The 22,255-nt window shown below is 37.3% G+C and overlaps 1 protein-coding gene across 3 annotated transcripts in view; it reads left to right on the top strand.

Annotated features, from left to right (window-relative positions):
• Nucleotides 1-22,255, top strand: part of EXOC5 (exocyst complex component 5) — a 61,835-nt gene that overhangs the window by 432 nt on the left and 39,148 nt on the right. For 2 of the 3 annotated variants that reach the window (XM_002824776.5, XM_009249105.4), the window contains exons 2-3: nt 20,504-20,598; nt 21,359-21,506. In XM_002824776.5, coding sequence (XP_002824822.1) covers nt 20,504-20,598; nt 21,359-21,506 — 243 coding nt within the window. Of the gene's footprint in view, nt 1-95; nt 206-20,503; nt 20,599-21,358; nt 21,507-22,255 lie in introns of those variants that run through there. The other variant, XM_024231370.3, reaches the window with a different exon arrangement.

Here is a 22,255-nt window from a genome sequence, read left to right as displayed (position 1 = left end):
GGAGGGGTGCTTGGGGCCGAGGTGGGCTGGGCGGCCGGTCGGCAGAGAGGGGAAGCCGGGTGTCCGAAGGGAGGAGGGTTGCTTTTGTTTGTGGGGGCAAGACGGGGAGTCTGGAAGGTTCGGGTGTTGGAAGATGTCTACTCCGGATGAGTAGTGGGAAGGGCTGACTCAGGACGAGGAAAGAGAGCCAGGAGCCTCAGGTTGGGTGAGTCTTGTCGCTGGGATCCTCGCGGGAATAATAGGAGGAAGCCACTTGAGATCGGGACTCTTGGGGGCTTCTCGTTTTGAATAATTATTCCATTAGTAAGGTTGCAGGTGGCATTCATAGGACTGCCAGTTTAACCTTACATTTGAAAAGGCTGGGACTAATTTTTTTTTTTTTTTTGGGACAATAAAGGCCTACTTATCTCTTTCGACTGAAGGGAGGCAAATTCAAGTGAACACTTTATTTCATGTAATACATAATAATACACTCGAGGCATTTACGTGTATTAGAAAATAAAACCAAAATGAATACTGTAAAACTAAAACGAACACTTCGTTTCATATATATAATGCACCTTAAGTGTATTATATGAATTTACGTGTATTATAAAATCACCAAACTGCAAACTAGAGAATCCTTAATATGTAATAGTGAGAATACTAATGTCTTTCCTCGAGCGTTTTCAGTATCTAAACCTTAAAATTTAATTTCGTGAAGTCTGTTGTAAGAAGCTGTGATAAAAGTTTGAGATAATAGAATAGGAAAACTCTAGGCTACAAAACAGTGACACGTATAAAGCATCTCCTTGTGTGAAAGAAATGAAAACAGATAAGAAAAAGGAAAGAAAGACCTCTTTTTTGTGTGTGTGCTTGTGTTTCACATTGAGTAACAAAAGTGTGATAATTGAGAAGACTGTAATCCACAATAGGGAACTTCTCCATAAGTGAAAATGGTATCCTTTTTCTGCGTAAGATTCAGCAGTTTTTGTGGCTTACAATTTGAATGCCACCGTTTTAATAACAAATGGAAATTTACATTTGTTATTGTTACTATATTTTGCATATCAGTCAGCTTTTGGATAGATAGTGCTTTTTTTGAGAGGAGTAATATATGTTGTTACAATAAGTTGTAATAAGACAGTAATTTGTGAATGAAGGATTGTAATTACAAGAAAGACTTAAGAGATATTGTATTTTCTCACTTAAGTGTTGGGAGATATGCTACATTAATTTCTGTAATTCCAGAATTGTGCCATCTGTTTATTGACACAAGAATGGGGAGACATTTTTCCTGCCAGGAACTTTTACTGTGTCCCTAGGTACTAAGTAGTGCTGTGGTTCCTTGTTTTATTTTTCACACCTTATAAAGGGAGAAAACGATGAAGTTGTATGAGATCTTTAATTAATGTATTTGCTGACAAGCCAGCTCTTAACTGAAAACTGTTATATATGTATGTTGTCATACAGTTCATAAGACATTATCCTTTGAGTTAATCCTGCTTGACAGTTCCAGTTGTACCTTGGACCATCTTATGTATATTTTTATTTAAATGTTTGACCACATGGTTTCAGTAACTCATTTGGAAATATGTTTGATTTTTTTTTCCCCTCTCCCTAGCGGGGAAGGGGAGGAGGTGGGGAAATATATATTTTGCTTTCTGGGGTCCTGCCATTAGGTTAAGTAGTTAAACCAGATTAAGATATAACGTAATTTAGTGACTCTAGTTACATGGTAGCCAGTAAGATTCAATGATAATAGAGACAGTAGTCCTTAGACTACCCTTAGGCCAGAGGGTTTTTAGGACAAATTTAAACGTATTTATAGATCTTAAAACTTATGTGACTTTTTTTCTTGACTATATGTAGCTTGTTGCTTCATCAAAATTAAAAGCATAATAGTTACAATTAAGTTTTAATAGTTATAATTAAGAAGTGCATTTATCTTTTCTGGTACTGCTATGAATCTAGCCCTACAGTGGTCTCTACTCTTGAGTAAGTTTTCATCCCCAAGTGAAAAGTTGATCTCTTGGCCTTGGAGGGAGGAGGAAAAAAAATCCTGTCACTGCTCAGTTTCCTGTGGCTACTGCCATAGCATCTAGGTTGTAGTACAAGTCACAGGAAGTATCTTTTTCTCCTGCTTCCCTTTCTTAGTCCCAGCTGGAGAACTGTGGAAAACAGAAGGCAGGATGTAGTCAAGGATGTTTGGTTTTTATGCATCCTGATTTTCATGCACTGTTAAATAGAATTATGCTTTCACTTTTCATGTTAGGAGAAGTTAAATGAAAACAAAATTAAGCTTTTGAATCCATGAAATTTCATTATGTTAACTCTGCTTCTTTTAAGATCTTATGGGTCCCATGACTCTTAATGAAAACAACTTCATATAACAAAATCAAACTGTAATATATTTCCTTAGTTGACCGAAATGATTTAGTAATAGATGATTTGGCTATTGTAATAGTGTATATTCTGGAAGTTTCTCAGAATACCTTCTTAGTTTCAACTTTTGTTGACAGATCTTTCTGAAAAGATCCATGTACAGTGTTTTTAAATCTCCTCGGGATAGACATTCTGAATAAGGATTCTTACGTGGTGTAGATAAATTGTATCTTCTAGATAGACATTCTGAATAAGGATTCTTATGTGGTGTAGATAAATTGTATCTTCTACATATACAAAGTGGCTGGGCTCAGAAATTTCTTTTTAAATTTTCTTTTCTTTGTTTTTGAGACAGGGTCTTGCTCTATCGCGCAAGCTGGAGTGCAACTGGGTAATCACTGCTCACTGCAGCCTCTACCCTCCGGGCACAATCCATGTGCCCACCTTAGCCTCCAGAGTAGCTGGGACTAGAGGTGCCTGCCACCATGCCCAGCTGATTTTAAAAAATTTTTTGCAGAAACAAGGCTTCACCATGTTGCCCAGGCTGGTCTTGATCTCCTGAGCTTAAGCAGTCTGCCCACCTTGGACCCACAAGGTGCTGGGATTACAGGTGTGAGCCACCGTGCCCCGCCAGTTCTTTTTATGTTGTTGCAAATATTCTTCTCTTCTTTTATTGTACTACTGAGGACATTCTTTTCTCATTTGCTTATTTTTTTCCCCCATAATTCTTCAAGAATCTTCACTTTTCTCTGTTTGGGCTACCATTATGGGAGAGTTCTTGGTTAGTAACTAGGGTTAATTATACATTCGTTCTACAAATATTTGTTGAGTACCTATTAAGTTCAAGATAAAGTTCTGAAATTAACGAGGCTGCATGTCTCAAAGGGCATGCCCTAGAAATATTAATCCTACGAGATGTGTCGCAAAAAAAATAAAAGGGTTCAGTGACCAAGTAAGTTATGGAAATGAGCATAGTCTGTTTCGTTGGAGATTTGCAGTATACCTTAATATGTTAAAGATGATGAGAAGTCCATTTCCCCAACTTTTTTCACCATGAGACTGTTTTCTTTTTTTAAGAGACTTTTATTTTCCACTGCTTGTTAACTTAATTTTGTGAATTACAAGGTACATATTTTGGAAAATAGAATTAAGTATAGAACCTGTCCTTATAAAATAGAGGGAGAGAAGGTGGATATATGATACTATACTCTTAAAAATAAGATTATAAATGGTTTCAAAGAGGTCTAGATGTGCCATAGGTATTGAGAGGATGGGAAGATTACCTCTAGAACAAAGAAAGGATTAGAAGGTGGCATTTGAATTACCTACAGAAGATAAATTAGATTTGAGTTTGTGGAACTGGGTGGAGGGACTTTTCAGTAAAGCAGGCAATAAAAGCTAAGACATAAAGGGAGGGTTGTAAGCCCTGGAGATAAGGGGAACATTCATTTTGGCTGGAGTATATATAGCACACATAAAGAGGAGGAGTGGCATGTAAGGTAAATCGGGGTTTAATTTTGGAGGTCCTAAATGCCAGGATTAAAAATTCATTTTTTTTTTCTTTCTGTAAATATAGGTTCCTTGATAATAGTGCTTGAGGTCAGGTAATTTGGCTGTGATAGCAATGGCTGTTTGACTTCCAAATTAGAGTATGAATATTGAAGAACACATTTTCCCACATTTATTTGTCTCTTAATTTTTCAAACTAAATTACAAAAGCTATTTAAACAGACTTGTTGAAAATGATGTCTCTTGTTCAATTAGCTAGCGAGGTATATACTAATGAACATGAGATACACAAGTAAAGAGCACCCCGTTACTGTCAAGGTGCTGAAATGCTATTTATTTTAACCATATTAGTTGTTAAGTGTTTATAGACCTTGGCCACCAATTGTAGTATCATGTATATGATAAAATGTATTCATTCTGCAAACATTGAATGAATCTGTAGGCCAGGTACTAGAGTTAAAAGACGTTGAGTTAAGCATGTGGTTGAGGAAGACAGACATGTTAATACGTTAATATAGCGCAGTGGGAGTATAGAATCTTTTCCAGGGATTATTAGGAAAGGTTTCATTTAGTAATGGCATATAGAAATTGGATGTTGATGGATGAGTAGAGATTTTTCAAACAGGAGAAGGGAATTCCAAGGCAGAGACAAGATGGCTCCAGTTTGTTGTAAGGTGAGGCAGTTGAGAACAGTTAGGATGTGTATGTGCATATTTTAAGAATAGGGAGTGGTGGCAAGGCATTGAGACCATAGGAGTTTGAGGGCAGTTTTTTTGTTTTTTTGCTTTTTTTTGGACTGGAGTGCGGTGGCGTGATCTCAGCTCACTGTAACCTTCGCCTCTGGTTTCAAGCGATTCTCCTGCCTCAGCCTCCTGGGTAACTGAGATTATAGGTGCCCGCCACCTGCCTGGCTAATTTTTTTATTTTTAGTAGAGATGGGCTTTCACTGTGTTGGCCAGGCTGGTCTCGAACTCCTGACCTCATGATCGACTTGCCTCGGCCTCCCAAAGTGCTGAGATTACAAGCGTGAGCCACCATGCCTGGCCAGTTTTTTTGTTTTTTGAGACAGGGTTTTGCTCTGTCACCCAGGCTGGAGTGCAGTAGTGTAATCACAGCTCACTGCAGCATCGACCTAGGCTCAAGCGATCCTCCCACCTCAGCCTCCCGAGTAGCTGGGACCACAGGCATATGCCACCATGCTTGGCTAATTTTTTATTTTTTGTAGGGACGGGGTCTCACTGTATTGCCCAGGCTAGTCTTGAACTCCAGGACACAAGTGGTCCTCCCACCTAGGGCCTCCCAAGGTGCTGGGATTATAGGCATGAGCCACTGGGCTCAGCTTGGGGAAAGTTTTAAGAAGGCTTTTTATAGCTCATGCAAGGGGGCTGACCTTACTTTTTTTGGGTAAGGGTCAGGGAGACAGACAATTTTAATGTTAGTGTGAAGAATGGCCTTCGATGGGGGAAGAAATTGTTAGCTGGGAAAATAGGGATCATGGGCAACCTGACATAGTTCTTGTCATTTGGTAAGAGTTCCGGAATTATCTATTGACTGATTAATCTAGCCAGATGAAAGTCAAACCTAATTCAGTGGCGACAGAGAAGATATTTGAAAAGAATTTTGGAGGAAGAATTAAAAGAATTTGATCACTGAGGAGTTAAAATTCCAAATTTGTAAACTTTGAAAAGTAGGTGGTTGGTGATTCATTAACTGTGACCGAGAAAATTAGAAGGACCCTTGCAGGGGGAAGAAATAATATATTCATTAAATGTATATACACACACACATACACGTACACTTTGAGTTTTTAGCAAGACATCCTGGTAAAGAAGTCCACAAGGCAAATGGAAATATGAATTAGTAACTCAGAAAGAGATCACAGTTAGACATAGCAGTTTAGGAAGTATCACTTTATGTGGGTGGTAATTTAGCCAGGAGGTGGATGACATCTCTCAGCTCTGCCCCCTACTAGTTGTGTGATCTTGGCAAGTTACCCAGCCTCTTTGTACCTCAGTTTTCTCATCTGTAAAATGGGGGAAATAATAGTATCTACTTCAGAAGGTTTTTTTGATGACTAAATTGAGTTGAGAAATTTAAATTGCTTAGAAGCATACTATTAAGAGAGTAGTATCCATTTTAAAAAATTAGGTGTCGGCCACTTTCAATTTAAGTGGATTGAGATGAGAACTAGATTAGAGATCTATCAAGGAGGGAACACTTCAGCCTTCTCAGTCTCAGTTGACTCAGAGTAAATGATCCAAGAAGTAGGAGATTATAGTAGGAGAGGATTACAAAAAGGGGCTGTGGAAGGTTGTATTTTTCAGGATGGTCACAAGATCTGCCATCCTACATTGTGATATTTATGCCCCTCCCATAGGAAGTAGGGTCTATGCTCACTTCATGAATCTGTACAGGCCTATGACTATAGAAGTGATGCTGTGTAGTGATTTGCAAGGTTAGGTAACCTCTTGGACTCTAGCAGCCATACCAAGAGAAAGCCCATGCAGCCCTTTGAAAGAACCAAGGCCCTTCGCCCTTGGCTCTGGCTGAACTCCCAGCTAACAGTAAACACCAACTTGCCATCTTGGAAGAGTATCTTCTAGCCAAGTTGAGCAGCCCCAGCTTATTTCATGTGGAGCAGAGACCAGGTTTCCCTGCTGAGCCCTCAAATCAGATTTGTGAACAGTATGATTATTGTTATTTTAGGCCACTAACTATTTGAGTGGTTGTTAGGCAGCAATAGATAACTGAAACAGAGGCCCATCAATTTCTTACCTACACCAAGATCTAATAGCCTTCTGCTGGTCTTAGTGGAGACAGTGGTAGAGGTAGAGGTTGATGCTTAAGAGTAGTAGAGTTCCATTTAAGTATTTTATGCTTTGGAGTTCTCCAGTCCAAGCAACTTGGAAGTGAACTTTTGGAATAAGCAAGTCATTAAATTGAGGACAGTATTATAGACTGCACATGTGTGTAATTAATCTAAAATACTGAATCGCTGGTGTTCCCAGGAAATTAGATAGTTGAGGTGTGTGTGTGCCCACATGTGTGAGAGAGATTTGAAAGAGTGATTGATTGCCTTGTTCTCCTAAAAGTGGATTGCAATTTCATGTAACACCATGCAAATAAACATATAACCTACAAATTAAACGAAAGTTCTAGTTGAGTGATAATTTAAAAGTTTGATTGTCAATAGTTTATGTGTATGTATATATTTAAAACTTAGCAAACTTTTCTGATGCTACTTCCTTGAAGCTGAAATATGAAAATGAGAAAATAGTTATTTATGTATCTTTGCTTATTCAAGATATAATAAACGAAAGAAGCAAATGATTCCTTTACTTGTTTAATTTCATTTCCAAGGTGTTTATTAAATGCCTGTAAGAATATTTAACGTGTATATTTGTAAATACACTTAATTTGATTTGAAATGCTAATGGCAGATTTTATTAAATATTTAAAGTAGTTTCACAGTCTATAAATGTTAAAGGCACTATAATAGAGTGGGAAAAATATCTGGGTTAGAATACTGGTTTAGTACCTTGATAAGACTTAAATTTCATTTCCTCAGTTTCTTTATATGTACAAATGAGATGAAAGAGCTGGGCTGTGATGATATTTAAAGAACATTCTTGCATTACGAATTTTAAATCTAATTATATGATTCTGCTAGTATAACAGGAATTGTAACATTTGTTACCTCTCCCTTTTGGACATAGACATCATATATATTACTTTACTGTTCGAAATGAGATATATTCTATCCTGGAAAAATATTTTACTTAAGAGAATCTAAAATATTTTGTAAGATTCTAAACTACCATCGTTGAAATAGTCTTCAAAACAATTTTGATAACATGATTAATTGGCTAATTTCATAGTTTAAAGGGCTTCAAGACTGAATGTTAACATTGACTAATTTTAAAAGTAAAATTATTCATTTTGTGGTGTTTGTGCAAGTAGTTTTCAAAATACTTTTTCAAAGTTTGCTTTAGTTATATTAGTGTCTTAATGAGCTTTATTTTTCTACCTTTTCATACTACCTTTGAAATCCATTTTGCTAGCCTGAGAAAAAATATTTTGTGGTGCTTTTTTAAAAACTCAGTATTCAATAAATATAACTTATTTATTAATATACAGAAAACACGTAAAGAATCTCACTGAAAAATCAAAGAAAATGGGGTTAGAAAGTAGAGGCCAAATATTATAAAATTCTTTTAGTTCTTTGTAGTGCCAGAATTGTATTAGGCTCATATTTGTTTTCTGTTAGAATCTTGGATTGATAGTACCACGTAATGCCTGTTCTTTATTTCTGGGTTGTGGGGTGGTGGTCCTGCCTTTTTGGTTTTGGATATATGAATCAAGAGCATGACTTTTAAGACCCTCTGCAGGGGTTTCAGCCATGGCCCCAACTAGCTAGTGTTTTGGTATGCTCAGCATTGTTCTGTTGACTACAGCTGGAAAGCAAGAGAAATGTATGACACAGCCTCCCCTTGCTTTTAATTTAAGTATGGAGAAAAGAGTGAAACTTATGAAAATGATTCTAAATCAATAAATGACAAAATGACAATTAGTAATATTCTGTGTTGGGATTTGAATTTTTAAGCTTCATAGGGGTTTAAGAGTGGAGAGATTAATGGAGACCATGTAAGGAAGGAACCCTTCAAAGAAGAAACGGGAATAGAGCCAGGCTTTGAGTAATGATGTAGCAGTGTTTGAATTGTTGGAGGAGAAAGGGCATACTTGGTGGGGTGAGTTACCTGGCCACAGGTTAGGAAGCAGGAGTAGCACGGGCTTGAAAAGAAGACTGGAATAGTCTGACGGAAGTGTGGCTGTTTGTTTTGAGGTACAGAGAAATTTGGGTAGGTGGTACAAGATAAGAACCCTAAAGAGTAGATATAAGAGTGTGAACTTGGCTGCATGTGGTGGCTCACACCTGTAATCCGAGCATTTTCAGAGACTGAGGCGGGCCGATCACTTGAGGCCAGCAGTTAGAGGCCAGCCTGGCCAACATGGCAAAAACCCATCTCTACTAAAAATATAAAAATTAGCCGAGTGTGATGGCGCACACTTGTAATACCAGCTACTCAGGAGGCTGAGACATGAGACTTGCTTGAACCCAGGAGGCGGAGCCGAGATTGTACCACTGCATTGCAGACTGGGTGACAGAGTGAGACTGTATCTCAAAAAAAAAAAAAAAAAAGTGTGTGTGAATTTGATACTGTAGTAGGAATTATATAGGGAAGTTTCTCACTAAAAGGAGGTAGTGTTTTAATGATTTGTTAGACAGTGGTATCCATAATAAATTTAAGGAAAATACATGATAGGCAGTACTTTTGAACCGATGGGTTAGTTGGTTTAACAGGATACAGAAATATCTCTCTGAAACGATCTGAGACTTCCTTTTTTTTTTACCTAGGCTGGGGGAAATATCCTAGTTTCTTTGAGTTTTTGGGTGGTTCCAACACATTGTATTGGATCTGCTTTTGGGAATGGAGATACAAGAAAATATAAAAATTGAATTTTTGTCAAGGAAGCAACATTATTTAAATTAGGGATTTATGTTCCTGTCCAAGGGATTGACATCCAAGAGATTTTTCAGTAGAAATGGCCACAAATGCCATTAAGTTCTGGGATACATGTGCAGAACGTACAGGTTTGTTACATAGGTATACACATGCCACGGTGGTTTGCTGCATCCATCAACCCCTCATTTACATTAGGTATTTCTCCTAATGCTATCCCTCCCCTAGTCCCTCACCCTCTGACAGGCGCTGGTGTGTGATGTTCCCCTCCCTGTGTCCATGTATTCTCATTTTTCAGCTTCCACTTATGAGTGAGAACATGCAGTGTTTGGTTTTCTGTTCCTTTGTGAGTTTGCTGAGAATGATGGTTTCCAGTTTCATCCATGTCCCTGCAGTGGATATGAACTCATCTTTTTTATGGCTGCATAGTATTCCATGGTATATATGTGCCACATTTTCTTTATCCAGTCTATCATTGATGGGCATTTGGGTTGGTTCCAAATCTTTGCTATTGTGAATAGTACTGCAGTAAACATACGTGTGCATGTGTCTTTATAGTAGAATGATTTGTAATCTTTTGGGTATATACCCAGTAATGGGATTGCTGGGTCAAATGGTATTTCTGATTCTAGATCCTTGAGGAATCGCCACACTGTCTCCCACAATGACAAACATCATATTTTAATATTACAATTGGTAACATTTGTAAAGCATATAAAATCAGTTTAATGGAGCAATATAAAACCCAATTATGTAAAGCTAAATTTCATATGATAGTATCTTAGTGCATAGTTCTAGATTTTTGTTTTGGCTTGGTAATTTTTGCTTTTGATTACTGTAGCAAAACAAAGTGAAGCTAAACCTTTGTCAGGCTTATAAAATTCTAAAGGATTTAAAAAAATGTTTACAGGTGTTTATATTACAGGGAATTGTTTGAGAAGTCTTTTGGGAGGACTTGGTCATTTGGAGGTCTTAGGATTTGTTAATTTGGCTTTTTGTCACTGTAAGCGCCTTTGCAGCAAGATAAAGTATTAGAAAGCAAGGCATTAGGATTTATTTGCTTATATAAGCAGAACTTTTAAATTTTTACGTATTTATTTATTTTTATTTTTTTCTTTTTTGGAACTTCCATCCCTTGGGGATCAATTGCTGACTTCTCTTAAACCCTTGTGATAATTTGTCTCTGAGGATAAAATGTGTACTTTGCTTCCAGGACACTGACCTTTTATTTTCTTCCGCCTGCACTGGTGCCTCTTGCTTTCTTTTGTTGGATTGTTTTCCTCCTCTTATCTCCAAATCTTGGCATGCCTTTCTTCCTCCTAGATCTCAACCAGTCCTTAGGTAACCATCTGTATGTTGATGATTCAAATTTTGTGAAGCTCCAGCTTCTTCCATGTAGTAAAAATTTGTTTTTCCATCTATGTGCTCTATATTTCTCTTACATATCTAATAGGCATCTACAATATAACATATGTGGAACAAAACTCTTGTTTCACTGCTCCCTCATCCATCTCCTTCCCTGATCTTCCCATCTCAGTAATTAGCACCACCATTCACAAAGTTGTCCTGGCTGCAAACCTCTACCTCAATGAGTAATCTTTTATTCCTTTTTTTTCTTTCTCCACATATCCAATCTATCAGCAACTTATATGAATGCATGCCTTAAAACGTCATGAACCTATTTCTCAGCACCTCATCCACTGCCACTTTCATCTGAGTCACTGCCATCTCTTGACTGGACTACTAAGGTGTTGCAGGTTGGGTCTTTTGGGAAGCAGACTTTGAGACAGTTTAGTATGCAGAATATTTATTAGGAAGTAACCTTGGATGAACATTTATGAGGGGCAGAGCAAGGATACAAGATTGGGCATGTGGAGAAGTAGAGTTACAGTTTTCGTCCAGTGGCAGTGTTGATGGCTCCTGTGGGGAGGTCTGAAACTAAAATGACCTGTCAGAGTTGTCTTGCTTTGGACCAAAGTGGTCTGGCCCTTATACTCCCATCTTAATCCGTCATTGGATATGGATCACATTGGGAAAGGCATGACATGGGGTGAAGTGTCTCTTTGCATCTGATGAGGTCCCTGAAAATACTGCCCATGAAGGCTTTTTGTTGACAGCACTATTAGCAGTTAGGGCAAGTCCCTTCTTGAAGGGCAATCTGGATGGCACATTATTGTGTTTACCACAGACAACCCTTGTTCCACTATTAGACTTCACTTCTTCATATACATTTGGGGAGCAGCTCTTCTGACATTCTGGTTGGGTCTTATCCTGGAGGAAAATTAGAAGAAGAAGGCTAGTGAGATGAACTGTGGCCCCCACTGCTATAGCTGGTCTCGGAGTTGCAACTGATATTCACTGTCTCTCACCTCTACTATCGATTGTAACTCTGCCTTACCTTCAACTAGTACCTCTGATGTTCTTGGTATCTTAACTGGTTATAATACCCTTTTTAGGCCAGGGTTGTAACACCTGTCCATACATTTTCAGAATTGGTTGAGGGGGTGTTAAGAGATCCCTGAGAGGATCATCTGTGTGCCAAACATACTGCTCTCTGCCCCCATTGTGTATTAGCAGCCCTGCCTCATCCTGATCATTATGGTTGATTGCCCTAGCCAAAGATGATCACTCCTCTTCTTATTCCCTAGATATAGGGAGACAATATGACCAGGCAGTACTTGTAGTTATAGTTTAATGACACTCTTACTATGTTCGTAGACAAAAGTGTTCCTTCTTTGGGGACCAAGACTATTCCGAAGAATCAAGAGTCACAGGGATCCCAAGCACAAATTGGGAGTCATGATAAGTGAACCCACTTTCTGCTTTTACCTCTTGTTGCCAGACTCATGTGTTTTTCCTATGGGAGTCACAGCATCATATAAAGCCTTTTAATTCAGAATATATACTGCATCTTGCAGAATAGTGCTTTTTTTTTTTTTTTTCTTTTTTTTGCTTTTGGAGATGGAGTCTTGCTCAGTTGCCCAAGCTGGAGTACAGTGGTGTGATCTTGGCTTACTGCAACTTCTCCCTCCTAGGTTGAAGCAATTCTCCTACCTCAGCTTCCCTAGTAGCTAGGACTACAGGTGCCCGCCACCAACCCAGCTAATTTTTTGTATTTTAGTAGAGACAAGGGTTTCACTGTATTGCCCAGGCTGACCTCGAACTCCTGAGCTCTGGCCTGAGCCACCACACCCGACCAGTGCATCATTTTAATAGAGTATGCCCTCTGAACTGGTGCTTCAGCTGTGCCTTCATCAGGCTGTTCCAGTGCTCTGTTAGTCTGCCTACCTCTGGTTGGTGTGGTTTACGATATGATCAGTGAATCCCATGGTTACCTCCTTTGCTGTAAACTGGGTGCCTGGGTCCTTTGGTGTGATATGGTATGTGGAGTCCTGTGCCAGAGGAACAAACACTCCCTCTGAGGAAGGGCAAATCCAACTCAAATATTTCTCCTTCTATCAAAGTAAAATATTCTTTTTTCTAGAGTGGAAAGGGCCCAGTGTAGTCAACTTGCCAACCATGTGATTAGTCTTGAATGGGGCTATTTTAGGGGCTTAGAGTTGGTCTCTGTCACTGTTAGGCTAGATATTTGGTTTCACAGTAGCTGGATCAGCCTTGGTAAGTAGGACCCCTTGCAGTTGAGGCCATGTTGTCTCTGTACTGTGTCTGCTTTATTCATGTGCTCAGAGTGCTAATGCCAAGCAAAGTCATTTTTTCTACTTGGTTGCTTAGTTCCTCTTTCATGGTATATATTCTCTGGTGCTAACATGTTATACAGAGAACTTCATACTTTGCATCCAGTTTCATGTATCTGTCTGTCTTAGTCAGCTCAGGCTTCCATAACAAAATTCCATAGACTGGATGGCTTCAACAACAGAAATTTATTTCTCAGTGTTCTGGGGTCTGAGAAGTCCAAGATCAAAGTGCCAGCAAGGTAGTTGTCATGCTGAGGTCTCTTTTCTTAGGTTGTAGACACCACCGTCTCACTTTGTGCTCACATAATCTCTTCTTTGTGCAGAGAGATATTTCTTTTTCCTGTAAGAACGTTAATCCCGTAATCAGGGCCTGTACCTTGTGACCTCATCTAACACTGATTACCTCCCGAAAGGTCCCATCTCCAAATACCATCACATTGGGAGTTAAGTCTTCAACCTGTGAATTTTGGGGGGACAGTTCTTTCATTGTATAGTCCATATGCCTCTACTCCAGACTTTCTTGTCCTTGGTCTTCCAATCTTACTTACTTCTCTGATAGCTAGGCGCTTTGCCATTTCCTGTGTAAGGTGACATCTCATGGTAGTTTTGATTTGCATTTCCCTAAATATTAGTAATGTTGGGAATTTTTTTTTTTTTTTGGGGGGGACAGATTCACTGACTCTGTTACCCAGGCTGGAGTGCAGTAGAGTGATCTGGGCTCACTGCAACCTCTGCCTCGCAGGTTCAAGTGATTCTCCTGCCTCAGACTCCCAGATAGCTGGGACTACAGGCACTCGCCACCACACCTAGCTAATTTTTGTGTTTTTAGTAGAGACAGGGCTTTGCTGTGTTTGCCAGCCTGGTCTCGAACTCCTGACCTCAAGAGATCTGCCTGCCTTTGCCTCCCAAAGTGCTGGGATTACAGGTGTGAGCCACTGCGCCCAGCCATTGTTGGGCATCTTTTCATGTGCTTATTGGCCATTTATATATCTTTGGAGAAACATCTGTTCAGTCCTTAGCCCATTTTTGAATTGGATTACTTGTTTTTGTTGAATTTTAGGAGTTCTATGTAGTCCAGAATTTAAAATTTTTCATTAAGTCTGATTGGTCTATTTTTTTCTTTTGTTGCCTGTGCTTTGGTATCATATTCAAGAAATCATTGCCAAATCCAGTATCTAGAAGCTTTACCCTGTATTTTCTTCTAAGGGTTTTGTAGTTTTAGGTATTACAAGTAAGTCTTTGAGACGTTTTTAGTTAATTTTTGTTTGGTGTTAGGTAAGGATGCTTTTGCATTTGAATACCCAGTTTTCCCAGCATTATTTGCTGAAAAGACTGTCCTTTCTCTTTTGAATGGTCTTGGCACCCTTGTCAAAAATTGCTTAACCAAATATGTGAAGGTTTTTTTTTCTAGGCTTTCTATTCTGTTCAGTTGTTCTGTATGTCTGTCTTTATGCCAGTACCGTATACTGTTTTGATCAATGTAGCTTTGTAGTAAGTTTTGAAATTAGAAGGTGTGAGTCCTGCTGCTCTGTTCTTTTTCAAGATTATTTTGTGCTCTTCGGGGTTTCTTGTCTATTTTTGAATAAAACAAAGTCATTGGGATATTCACAAGGATTGAGTTGAATCTGTAGATCACTTTGGGTAGTATTGACATTGTAACAATATTAAGTCTTCCAGTTTGTAAACATAGGATGTGTTTCCATTTATTTGTGCCTTCTTTGATTTCTTTCGAAGTATTATAGTTTGCACTGTATAAGTCTTTAGCCTCCTTGGTTAATTCTTATTTTATTCCTGAATACTTTGTTCTTTTTGGTGCTGTTGTAAATGGAATTGTTTTTATAATTTCCTTTTTAGATTGTTCATTGTTAGTATATAGAAATGGCAACTAATTTTTCAGTTTTTCTTTTATCTGACTGTGTATTTGTATCTGTTAATCAGGCTCTCTTCTTGCTCCCCGCCTCCCCTTTACCCTTCCCAGCCTTTGGTAACCACCAATCTACTCTTACTTCTATGAGATCAAATTTTTAAAATTCCACATATGAGTGAGGTCATGTGGTATTTGTTTTTCTATTCCTGGCTTATTTTACTTAATATAATGTTTTCCTGGTTCATCCATATTTTTGCAAATGACAGGATTTACTTCTTTTTAATGGCTGAGTAGTATTCTATTGTGAATGTATGCTGCATTTTCTTTATCCATTCATCCATTGATGGACACTTAGATTGATTCCGTATCTCAGCTTTTGTGAATAATGCTGCAGTAAACATGGTGGTGCAGATATCTCTGACATACTGATTTCATTTCCTTTGGATATATATTTAGTAGTATGATTGCTGGATCATTATGGTATTTCTGTTTTTAATTTTTTCAGGAACCGCCATAACATTTTTCGTAATGGCTATGGTAATTTACATTCCCACCAACAGTGTGCAAGGGTTCCCTTTTTCTCCACATTTTCACCAACACTTATCTTTTGTCTTTTTGATAATAGCCATTCTAATAGGTGTGAGGTGATACCTTACTGAGGTTTTAATTTGCATTTCCCTGATGATTAATGGTGTTGAGCATTTTTTCGTATGCTTGTTGGCCATTTATGTGTCTTCTTTTGAGAAATGTCTGTTTCTGCCCTTCACACATTTTTAAAATCCAGGTTATTTGTTTTCTTCCTATTGAGTTGAGTTCCTATGTATTTTAGATAAACCCCTTATCAGATGTATAGTTTGCAGATAGTTTCTCCTGTTCTGTGGATTGTATGTAATCATGTTAATAATGCTATGGAATTTGGCTTGCTGATACTTCGTTGAGGATTTCTGCATGAATGTTTATAAAGGGATATTAGTCTGTAGTTTCCTTCTACAGTCTTTGTATGGCTTTGGTGTATCAGGGTAATGCTGGCCTCATACAGTGAATTAGGAAGTGTTTCCTCTTCCTCAATTTTTTGGAAAAGTTTGAGAAGGCTTGGTGTTAGTTTTGTAAAATGTTTAGCAAAATTCAACAGTGAAGGCATGAGTTCCAGGGCTTTTCTCTGTTGGGAGATTTTTGATTACTGATTCAGTCCCCTTACTGGCTATAGGTCTATTCATATTATCTATTTTTTCAGGATTGTGCCTTGGTAGATTTTATGTTTCTAGGAGTTTTTCTATTTCATCTAGGTTATCAAATTCGTTGGTATACAATTGTTTGTAATGCTGTCTTATAATCCTTTTTGTTTCTATAAAATTGGTAGTAATGTCTTCATTTTCATTTGTGATTTTAGTAATTTGAGCCTTCTCCCTTTTTTTCTTAGTCTGTTTAGCCAAAGACTTTTCAATTTTGTTGATCTTTTCAGAAAACCAACTTCTGGTTTCATTAATTTTTTTTCCTATTGTTTCTTTATTCTTTAATTTGTTAATTTCTGCTCCAGTTTTTATTATTTCCTTCCTTCTGCTAGCTTTGGCTTTAGTTTTTCTTTTTTTTCTTGTTACTTAAGTTTACTTCTTTTTCTGATAACTTAAGTTTTAAAGTTATGTTGATTTGAGATCTTTATTTTTTAATATAAATGTTTCCAGTTGCAAATTTATTCCTTAGCACTGCCTTCACTGTGTCTTATGTTTTTGTATGTTGTGTTTTTATTTTCATTCATAAGTATTTTACAATTTCCCTTGTAATTTCTTCTTTGATCCATTTACTTAAATCCTCTGACAGTCACTTTATCCAGAGGGAGAGGGGCTTGCAAAAATGGGGAAGGTGCAACAACAAAGGCCACCAGCCTCTTTATGCCTCTGTGGTCTGAAGCAGCAATTAGCCCTCAGAGCAGGGATCTCAGATATTTGGAGGACAGGGTCCTTTTTGGACATGCTGGCCCCTACAAGCCGTGTGCAGGTTGTTCCAGGAATTTTTGGACAGCACTCTGCCACAGGGCTAGGGTGGGACCTGGGTAGCTGCTATTGTGCTAAGAGCTGAAATTGACCAAAATTACCACATTTTCTTGTCTAAGCCTTCCCGTGGGAAGATATAAGCCTTCACTAGCCTACAGAGTTCCAAAATAGAAAGATTCTGCCAGTGCAGTTGTTACCTAGATGGGGAGACAGATTTACTCCACTATCTTCCCAGAATCCTGTCTGTTTTATTGATACACAACCATGCTCATTCATGTGTTGTGTATGTTTGCATTTGCACCACAGTGGCAGAGTTGAATGGTTGTAACAGAGACTGTATGGTCTGCAAACCTAAAATACTAGCTATCTGGTCTTTTAAGAAAAAAATTGTAGATCTCTATTTTATATTCTTAAGGATAGCATTAATTTTTGCCATCCTGCGTGATTAGCTACCTCAACTGGACAGGGGCGATTTTAGGATTTTTACCTGGGCTTCCTCATTATAATAGTTCTTATTCTGTAGACCCATATCAGCCACTAAGTGTGTCTATACCTGTTAAACATTTGTAGACTGCAGAAATGACCACTAGGTATGCTCATGGACATATTGGTTTGACTCTGCCAGATCTTGGCCAGGAATCTATTACCTGGCCCCCATGTGTTCTCACTCTGACACGGTCCATGATGCTTTGGGTCAGTCAAGTGCCAGTGCCAACTAGGACCGTATATCCAACAGACTTCAAAATATTTGCATATTTTTCTTTCCTTAGTGTACTAAAGTAAATGGTTGTAGCTCCTTTTGGGAGAAGGAATAGGAGAATTATTATTGTGTATAGGCATTCCGAAGAAGAAGGTAATACCTATCTTCTTGAGAATCTGGCCTTCAATCAATAACAGGGAATATATCATAGTACATCCTGTAAGACTTTGGTATAAACTCTGGATTCTCATTACCTCTCTTGACCTCATCCACAATTATTCTCCCCTGCATTCACTCTCTTTTAGTCACACTGGCCTCTTTTCATGGATTGTGTACCAAGAGTGTTCCCTGTGCTTAGAGTCTACCTCCCGCAGATGGCTTATTACTTAGCTGCGTACAGATCTTTGCTCAAAATTTATTTTCTTAGAAAGGCCTTGCCTGGTGACTTCTTTCAAAGATAATCTCACTCTGGCCAGGCCCGGTGGCTCATGCCTGTAATCTCAGCACTTTGGGAGGCTGAGGCGGGCGGATCATCTGAGGTCGGGAGTTTGAGACCAGCCTGAGCAACATGGAGAAACCCTGTCTCTACTAAAACTACAAAATTAGCCAGACATGGTGGTGCATGCCTGTAATCCCAGCTACTCAGGAAGGCTGAGGCAGGAGAATCGCTTGAACCCAGGAGGTGGAGGTTGCGGTGAGCCGAGATCATGCCACTGCACTCCAGCCTGGGCAACAAGAGCGAAACTGAGTCTCAAAAAAATAAATAAATAAATCATCATCATCGTCATCATCTCACTCTCATCCATCATTCTGTATCCTCTTTCATTTTCTTCATGGTTCTTCTTCTTGTATCATTTTTTGTGCTCGTTTATCTGTCACTCTCCTCCGCTAGATCCAGAGGAGCAGAGATTTTTCCCTCCTTTTTTACTATTTCCTGGATATTTAGAATAGTCTCTAGCACATAGTAGGTGATCAATTAATGTTGCTGAATGAAGGAATACTATATTTTCAGGTAATTGAAAATATTTTGTAGGAAAAAATGCTTAATTTTTTACGTCAGTAAATACCTGCTATTTATAAGTTTTTAGTGTATGTCATTTAATAAAACTAATATATTAAAATTGATGAACAGTATAACGTGTTTAATTGAAAACTATGATTACTTAACACATAAAATTAATAACACATAACAACTAAGATTATTAAGTATTTATACAAATGTGTACGCCAAGAAAATGATAGGGAAAGGGACATGATTACTATATGAAGTTTTTTACTGGAAGTATTGTAGATTTTTGAAAGGGCTGACTACTTCCTAAAGTAATTTCACAGCTGTAAATTGAATTGGTATTAATAGAACCTACCTTGTAGACTTACTACTTACCATAGTACATATTGAATATGATAAAGTATGTAAAATACTAGGCAATGCCTGGCACATAGTAAGTACTTAAAAAATTTTAGCTGTCATCACCATTTCATTATATAGGGGTATTTCATGTGATGGTCAAGTTTTCTAAAATTTTTAAGTAGCTTAGTTTCTAAAGTTCTAAGTAGCTCTAAATATAAGTTCACCTTGAGTCAATATTTCTCAATTTTAGATGACGTTAAAAATCTTTAGATTCGCATCCACTCTTGTTTCGACAGAAGTGAGGTAGACTAGAGGCTGATTATCTAAATGATGATATGTTGCTAAATGAGTTCATTGTATTTCAGGGTGCCATATTTTTTACTTTGAAGGATATTAATTCATCCTTGGGACTTAATTCTCAAACATGTCAGCACTTTATATCTTTAAAAGTTTAAGAAAAAACTTTGCAGATATAAAAGTTCAAATTGTAATCACCAACTAGTTTAAGTTACATGCTAGGTAGGAGGCAATATGTGGTATCCATTTACATGAAAGAGGGTAGTATGAAAAGTATGTAAATTAGTGTGTATTAGTCTAAAAAATGTATTATCTGCTGATGGTGAACATTCGAAATTTTATTTTCTTGATTGAGCCTTCTCTAATATCCTTTTTTAAACAATTTTTTTAAGAAAATTATAAGATTTTGTATCCTGCTTTTTTCATCAGCTATCATATATTAGACTTTTTTCTCATTTCTAAACTTTTTACATGATCATGATTTTAATAGGAACATTGTTTTTCATCCTGTAAGTTTACCCTAATTTGTCAGTTATGGCTTTGTGAATATTATTTATGTAAACAATTTCTTAGTAATATACATAATGCTCAATGAACATTCTGCAGAAATTTTTGCATTCATATATGCTTTTCCCTTAGATTTTAAAAACGGAATTACTGTTAGGGTATACGAGCATTTGTAACACTATTGATGTTACCTAATACTTACCTACCCGTTGGCCTCCAAAAAGATTGTACCTGTCGACATTTCTAACAATACTGAGAGTATAAATTTCAGTTTATCCTTTCTTGCCTTGCTCACTATAATTAAAAAAAAAAAACTTTGTCAGTTTGTGAGATCTTTAAAAAAGGATAATTTGATCTTATTTGATTACTAGTAAGGCTGTACATTAAAAATAATTTTTTTGACCATTTTATTTCTTCTATAAATTGTTTGTTTACTTTGCTCATTTTTCTGTTGAGTTGTTCCAGTTGGTCATTAATACTGTTCTAGTATTTTAATATCCTAATTTTCATTAAATAATTTGTTTTGTTTATTGAAGATTTTTTAATTGAAAAAATCTGTACATTTTAATAATATAGATGTGTTTAAACAATTAGTAATTTCATTTTAAGTTTTTACCTAGTAGAAGCTGTTGTAATTTTATAAGTAATATTAAGTACTTGTGTATGAAGCTTTGTTAAAGCATATTTTTTTGTAAACTAGGAGCCTTTTGTGGCAGATGAATATATTGAGCGTCTTGTATGGAGAACCCCAGGAGGAGGCTCTAGAGGTGGACCTGAAGCTTTTGATCCTAAAAGGTGAAATAAAAAAATTTTTTTCCCCACAGATCTAATCTGGTACACATTAGTGTTAGAATAGAGATGACTGTTGAGATTGCTTTCAACATTCCTCTACAAGGATTTTAGTTAACAATTGGCCAATAAAAGACAATACAACAGAGCATTAAAAGTTTGAGATTTTGTTTTTTCTTTGACATTCTTTTAAAGAAGCAATTTAACTGGTATGCAGGAGGTAATTTTATTGAGTATAAGAATTTGACATTTCTTCTAATGAGTCATAAACTAGAAATGGTTATACTTCTAAAATAAAAACATTAAATACATTGTTTTAAATATAGTTGTAAATTGGGGGAACAAAGTCACTGAACTCTGGAATGTATATTATTATTTTTATATAGTACATTTACTTTCTTGACTATTTTAAGTAGGCTATAAAATGTATTTCTATTCTAGGGGTTTAATGGGGATTCTGGGTGAGGTTTTCATTCACCTGAGATGATCCACCAAAAAGTCAATAGTTAAAGCCTGGCTATACTTTCAAATGTCATGTTTGCTTTAAAGCCATGTGGCCTGGACAAAACTATGAGGAAGTTATGAAATTACAGAAAGACTTTATCTTTTGATGAAGAAATTTCTAACAAGATGCGATAGAAAAAATTAACATGATCATTTCAAGCTCAAGGAACTCTTCTTATTAAGACTATGATTATAAGTTAACTGGTCAGTTCCTAAGGATTAATAATAGGTAGATTGATACATATTCAAACTTTCCTGTTAGATTATTAGAAGAATTTGTAAGTCATATTCAGGAACTCCAGATAATGGATGAAAGGATTCAGAGGAAAGTAGAGAAACTAGAGCAACAATGTCAGAAAGAAGCCAAGGAATTTGCCAAGAAGGTACAAGAGCTGCAGAAAAGCAATCAGGTAAACATTTTGTTAAGAAATGGGTATTTTATATAGGCTATAATATCTTTATTTCCTCCCAGTTTTAAGCTCTTAAAAAAGTCTAGTCAGACGATAGTAACTGTCAAGATTTCTTTCTACTGCCTTAGTCCCATGGGGTAAAATGTTAATGAATTGTTATCAAGTACTCTTGGCATTGGCTTTCCACAGAGTGTTGGTTTAGGATCACAGTACTCTTCTTAGGATAGAGTGGTATCCAGTTGAGTGTGGTCCTTGATTCTCCTCTAACAATGCGAAATTTGAAGAATGACACTTCAGTAGACCCCTAGTTTTAGGGACTCTTTATTAGCTTGGATATTTAGGTAGTCATTTGCTTTCTCTTTAATCATAAAACAAAGTAATATGAAAGCAGCTATTGTCTGAATTAGGTTTACCCTAGAGAAAACCTGGTCTGGGAAGTTTCACAAAAGTCATGAGGATATGCTCCAGTGAGAATTCTAGTGTAACTGTAGGAAAAACTGCCTTGATCTGTTTTGGAGTAAAACCAAATCACTAGATTGGTCCTGGGGCTAAGCAAGCCAAACTTCTTAGTCACTCTTAGGTCCTAGACTTAATCTGGAACCTCTGAATCCCATTCACAGGCTGGGCCTTATCTGGAATTTGATTCCCCTTTTTTTTTTTAAGACAGAGTTTCACTCTGTCGCCCAGGCTGGAATGCAGTGGTGTGTTCTTGGCTCACTGCAACCTCCACCTCTCAAGTTCAAGTGATT

Source organism: Pongo abelii, chromosome 15 (assembly GCF_028885655.2).
Source record: "Pongo abelii isolate AG06213 chromosome 15, NHGRI_mPonAbe1-v2.0_pri, whole genome shotgun sequence".
Lineage (NCBI taxonomy): Eukaryota > Metazoa > Chordata > Mammalia > Primates > Hominidae > Pongo > Pongo abelii.
Note: the sequence above shows the minus strand (reverse complement) of the source record. Positions and strands in the feature narration are given on the sequence as shown.